The sequence below is a fragment of the Lactuca serriola genome, chromosome 1 (genome assembly GCF_051521515.1).
Source record: "Lactuca serriola cultivar US96UC23 chromosome 1, Lser_US96UC23_V15, whole genome shotgun sequence".
Taxonomy (NCBI): Eukaryota; Viridiplantae; Streptophyta; class Magnoliopsida; order Asterales; family Asteraceae; genus Lactuca; species Lactuca serriola.
In genome coordinates, this window is record NC_136408.1 from 76,051,004 (window position 1) to 76,056,220 (window position 5,217).

At 36.7% G+C, this 5,217-nt stretch overlaps 1 protein-coding gene across 1 annotated transcript; it reads right to left on the reverse strand.

Moving 5' to 3' along the window:
• Positions 1-2,816: 2,816 nt before the first annotated feature.
• Positions 2,817-4,833, reverse strand: LOC145092765 (patellin-3-like). The gene is made up of 4 exons (XM_079030747.1): positions 3,811-4,833; positions 3,594-3,718; positions 3,355-3,505; positions 2,817-3,278 (listed from the first exon to the last, which is right to left on the reverse strand). Exons 1-4 carry the CDS (start codon positions 4,693-4,695, stop codon positions 3,024-3,026), a joined length of 1,416 nt encoding a protein of 471 aa, XP_078886873.1. The 5' UTR covers positions 4,696-4,833; the 3' UTR covers positions 2,817-3,023.
• Positions 4,834-5,217: the final 384 nt, after the last annotated feature.

Genomic DNA, 5,217 nt, shown 5'->3' on the forward strand with positions numbered 1-5,217 from the left:
AGCTTCCAACATGTTTGCGTCAGAGGGTGAGAGGGATTTGAACTTTTCTTTTGTAAACTTTGGTCTTAAAGGCCACCTTTTGCAGAACTTATTTTTGAAGAACCGAAAGATCTCATATTTTATCACACTTGGTTCCTTGTTCCATACACCGTTGATTAAGAGACCGTTTATCCTGTTTTTCCTGTTTTTGTTATCAACGAAGGCGTGAAAAAGATTTGGTGTTCTTATCGCCATCAATAGCCCATTTTATTCAAGATTTTTGTTTTACATCATGAGCCCTCATTTTCTCTGCCTCAAAAATTTCTTTTATATGTATTTCTCCTCTCTACAATTTCTTCATTACTAAGAGTTTTGGATTCAGCACATAAATCAAGCTCTTGTAGTTTATCCTTAAGGTTTTTAAGTTCAACTGACTCCTTTGGGTATTAAAGTCTCCTCCATGCCTTGATCTCATTTTTTAGATGTTCGAGTTTAGCCTTTATGTAAGAACCAGGAGCTCCATAACCTTTGAAATTCGACCAAGCAGCTTTAACCAACTCATGGAAACCTTCCTTATACATCCAAGAGTTGAATAGTTTAAATGGGGTTGGACCAGTCCGTCACTTCGGTTGTGAGCATGTTTGGACAATGATATGATGCTTATCTAGGAAGAACACTAGTAAAGTTAGAACATATCCGATCCAACTTGCTCGGTTTTAGTTCACAGCTACAAAAGAAGGTGAATTTGTTACCTCCCATTATGTGGTTAGTGAGACCAGCTTCAGATATGAAGCGATTAAACACAAAGGCGAATCTTGCACAAAAATGGGAGTTTACTCTTTCCCCGGATCTTCTCACAACGTTAAAATCACCCATGTATATCCACGCATCTGGTCTGTCACGCTTAATTTTTAGAAGATCCTCCCACACTTTATCTTTATATGTGACAGATTATGGACCATATATGTTAGCAAATGCAATTTTCTCACTCATATCACTCCAGTTTCCTATAGTTACTATGCAATGACAAGATTTTATGATTTGAGAGCACTAAAAAGGTGTGTTGTCCCGAATAAGGGTGTCGAACGGGTAAAATTTTCTGGTTTCGGGTAGAACGGATATTTTCTTAAGAAAATAATATCCGATACCCGACCTGTATTGTAATTTGGGTTTTCGGGTTTTGGGTATTCGGGTTTGAGGTCGGGTCGGGTAATTATCGGGTATACTCGAAAATTTCTTAAATGACACTTATTGATAACTTTTTTTTTTTTTTTATTTTTACATGTTGGTTTGTTTAATAAAGAATCAGGTAGGAAAAATACTTCATACAATTAAAAAGTACATATATAATAACAATACAAATCTTTATAATATGTTATTTACTTTTTTAATTCCATTTTGTGCGATAGTGAGAAACTGAGAATTGTGATGACGGTTCAGGACTTCAGCTTCAACGTCGTATTCCCTTTGCAAGTTTGCGCCGACAGTCGAGCCGTCGTTCATAAGTAGGGGTGTCAATTTATGACACGACACGACAAAAATACACGAAACGAAACGAAATCGGGACTAAATCAAAATTTGAATTCGTATTCGTGTCGTGTTCGTGTCAAGATTAAAAAACACGATGCCGTGTCGTGTCGTGTTCGTGTTCATAAATCGACATGAAATTGACACGATTAAGTATATGGTTGTCGTGTTTTTCGTGTTTGTCGTTTTTGTCGTGTTATATATCTTCAAGTATGAATGAAATACACTAATAGTTATGTAATGTTATCTTTGTCGTGTTGTCGTGTTTTAATTGGTTCGTTTTCGTGTTAATGAAAAAAAAAAAAAAAAAACTGACATCGTGTCGTGTCGTGTTCGTATCATCCAAAATTTTGTTTTGTCGTGTCGTGTCAGACAAAAACACGACACGACTGCCCGATTTGACAGCCCTATTCATAAGAAGGAAACGAAGGGTTTTGTTTTATTTGAAGTGTGCGTATGTGACTGCATTGTATATCTGGTATTATTTAAAAAACGAAAACGAATTCGGGTGTTCGGGTATACCCAAAAATAAATATTCATACCTAAAACCCGACCTATATTATTATCGTGTTAACATATTACCCGAATGTTCATACTCGTTACCCGTTCTACCCAACCCATTCTACCCGAATTCGGAACGGATCGGGTGGATAGAACGGGTTTCGGGTTTTTTCGACAGGCCTAATCTCAAATACTAATTGAGTCTCTTGAATGCAGATATACGCTAGCCTATGTTGAATTTTTAGTCAATTTACCCAACTCACTTTTTAATCCTCGCGAATGCTTCTTTATGTTTAATGACAAACAATTCATTGTACACCAACATTCTCACGTGTTTCACCTAGAATCTCAGCAAGAATTGGGCTATTAACTTCAACATCGAAGCTTGATTCTTGCCCAATTGCCACGGTTTGTATCTTATCCTTAGATACTGTAGATATTTCTGTGTTTTCCTGTGGTCGGTCTAGCGTTTGTTGACTATCTATGTTGCGATTCAATCAGGAAGTGGGGGTGCGCCCAAAATGGATTCGCCACACACCATTGACTCATTGGCATGAAGAATGGATTTCGAATTTTTCGAGGGGTCGACAATGGGCCTAATCCCAGCAGTGAACGAATAAGGCCCAAAGGATCCGTTGTTTACTAGTGAGAAGTGAAGGCCCGACTTTCTTGAAAACTACTCCTTCATTTCTTGATTTCAATTTCCAAATATACTGATACGCATCAGGGTTTATTTTATTTTATTATATTATCTATTTATACAAAGGATCTATGTATATGATTATAAACCTCTAAAAATAAAAAAATAATAATAATAAAGTACTTTTTTAAATAAAAACATTTTAAGGGATACCTTCAAACTGATTGTCGTTCACACACTTACAAGTTACAAGCAACAAAGATGAAATCAAGTTCACACCTTCAAATTACCATAAAAGAAATATATCTATAATATAAATAAAAGACTCATATCCAAATCCTAGACAACAAGAACAGATTCATCTTCTGTAAGTTCTTCATTCTGAAAAAGGAGTGACCTTGAACCTATAGAGCAATGTTTTCTTCTTTGAAGTCGAGTTATCAATAGTAAGAAGTATCCTACCAATCTCACTGATCTTGAAGCTGTGACTAATCACTGGTTCATCACTTTGAGTCATCTTCTTCGCCTTCTGTATGATTATGGTGTAAAGATCTTCGTTATTGGGTACAAACTCAGCACCATAGCTCACTTCCCAACCAACTACACGTAGCTCCCAGACAAATACGCATTTCTGGAACAATTCATGAGAAATCGATCAACATTTTGAGAGAAAACAGATCATGTAAACAGTAAATAGCAAATAGTACCTCGTTGACTATAATCTCCACAGTTTGCTTAGTTGCAGGTTTAACTGTAACCACTGAAGCTGGATCATCAATGGTGAATTCCGGATTGCAATCACAGTAATCTAAGCTCAACCCACCGTATTGAATTGGAACATGCTCGGGAGTCACGTATCTAATTTCAGAAATCAAAACCCTAAAAGCTTAAAGAATCGGTAATGGAAAGGAGATTCATAAGTTTGTAACGAAAATGAAGAACGTACTTGAAAAGGGTTTCAGGGGTTTTTGCAGAGCTTGCGAATACGAACTTGCTCTTGGTTCTTTGAGTCATGAATGGACTGATCATTGTATAGAAAGCTAAATACCACCATGGAGCATTGATGAAAACCTTCAAATAATCATTCGTAGTTAGAATACAAAAAAGGAACCAAATTTGAACATAAATGGAAGCAATATGCGAATATTCGCCATTAGAGTCACCTGTTTTGCTACAAATTCAGGGTAGTTGTCCTGCAGGAGATGCAGAGCTTGAGTGGTGGCTAGCCGGAGCTCCGTCTTGGCCGGTCCCGGAGAGTTTTTCAGGTCGTTGATCTGGAAAATGGTGTTTACACCACCAGGGGTAAAATCTAGCTTTCTTATACTCCTTTCAAGAAACTGAATCCTCCATCTCAAGAACTTCAGCCTCGTTTCTCCATCGGAAAAAGTTTTCCGATACAATTCTTTGTTCTGAAACTCGCCGTATACATTATAACAAACAGGGTGTCCTTCTTTATCGAATCCATGCATAAACACAACTTTTTCAAGATCATCTCCTAAGTTTTCGTCAAGTAAAGAATCAATGTTGAACGTTTGTCTCCATTGGAGTGTGTCTTTGAGCATTGTGAAAGAATCTTTGACTTTGAAGTCTCTAGCTCTCAAGAACTTGAGCAAAATAACATCAGTTCTTTCATCTTTCAAAAGGGGTATGCCCCAAATTGAAATTTCTTTAGGAGGTGAAGTGATTTCTGAAATGGGTTCTTCTGGTTTATTCAAAAAGGTAAACTCTTTCTTGGTTATGGCTTCTTGGAGAATGTGTTTGAAGTCATCAAGTGATTTTTTTTCTGGAGCTGAAAGATCTTTGATTTGGTTGCTTTCTTCTTTGAAAGAAGGCATGGGTTCAGGGGTTTTGGTGGGTTGATTGGATATGGATTTTTCTGGTTGTTCAATAACCTGACCTATGGTAGTGGTGGATGGTGGTGAAAATGGGGTTTCCTTCTCTGTTACAGAACCAGGTGGCGGAGGTGATGGTGGAGGGTGAGACAAAATGGGCTGCTCACTTGCCATTTCCGGCGGAGGTGAGGCGGTAGTGGGACTGTCGTCGGCCATTCTTGATGTTAGTATCGAAAGGCGTGTTTACACTTAGTCAATTAGTAAAAGGAAAGCTAGCTGTGTAAAAGGGAGTGCTTTTGTTGAGAGAGAGAGAGAGAGAGAGAGAGAGAGGGAATCTATGTTATACGAGGTAGAGTGAACGGTGTGAAGGTGGAGCAAGATATAGGGAAGAAATTAGTTTGTTGGTGTTTGTTTATTGACAAGTCTCAACAATGTTTTATGTGTGTATTAAAATATTTTTAATTTTCAATGGATATAAAAGTTTTATATAGCCGTTTGTTTTAGTTTAAAAAATGTTTGTTTGAAAAATGTTTTTGTGGACGTTTTTGATTTAAGTTTTGGCCTTTTTTCAATAATATGTTATTTAGGTATGTTAAATTTAAATAAAATTACCATCGTTTATATTTTTATATAAGAAAATTGCAAATTTGGTTAGTATGGTTTGCTTATGTCTATAATAAACGTAAAGGTTCATTTGAGACCAATGTTATTTTGTGAGATAAAGAGACAATATTTTAA

Excerpts from the sequence above, each read along its gene's own strand:
- LOC145092765 (XM_079030747.1), bottom strand. The coding sequence starts at position 4,695 with ATGGCCGACGACAGTCCCACTACCGCCTCACCTCCGCCGGAAATGGCA. Across the intron at positions 3,719-3,810 it reads CTGAATTTGTAGCAAAACAG|GTTTTCATCAATGCTCCATG; the intron begins GTGACTCTAATG and ends GATTATTTGAAG. Across the intron at positions 3,279-3,354 it reads TGGAGATTATAGTCAACGAG|AAATGCGTATTTGTCTGGGA; the intron begins GTACTATTTGCT and ends GAATTGTTCCAG.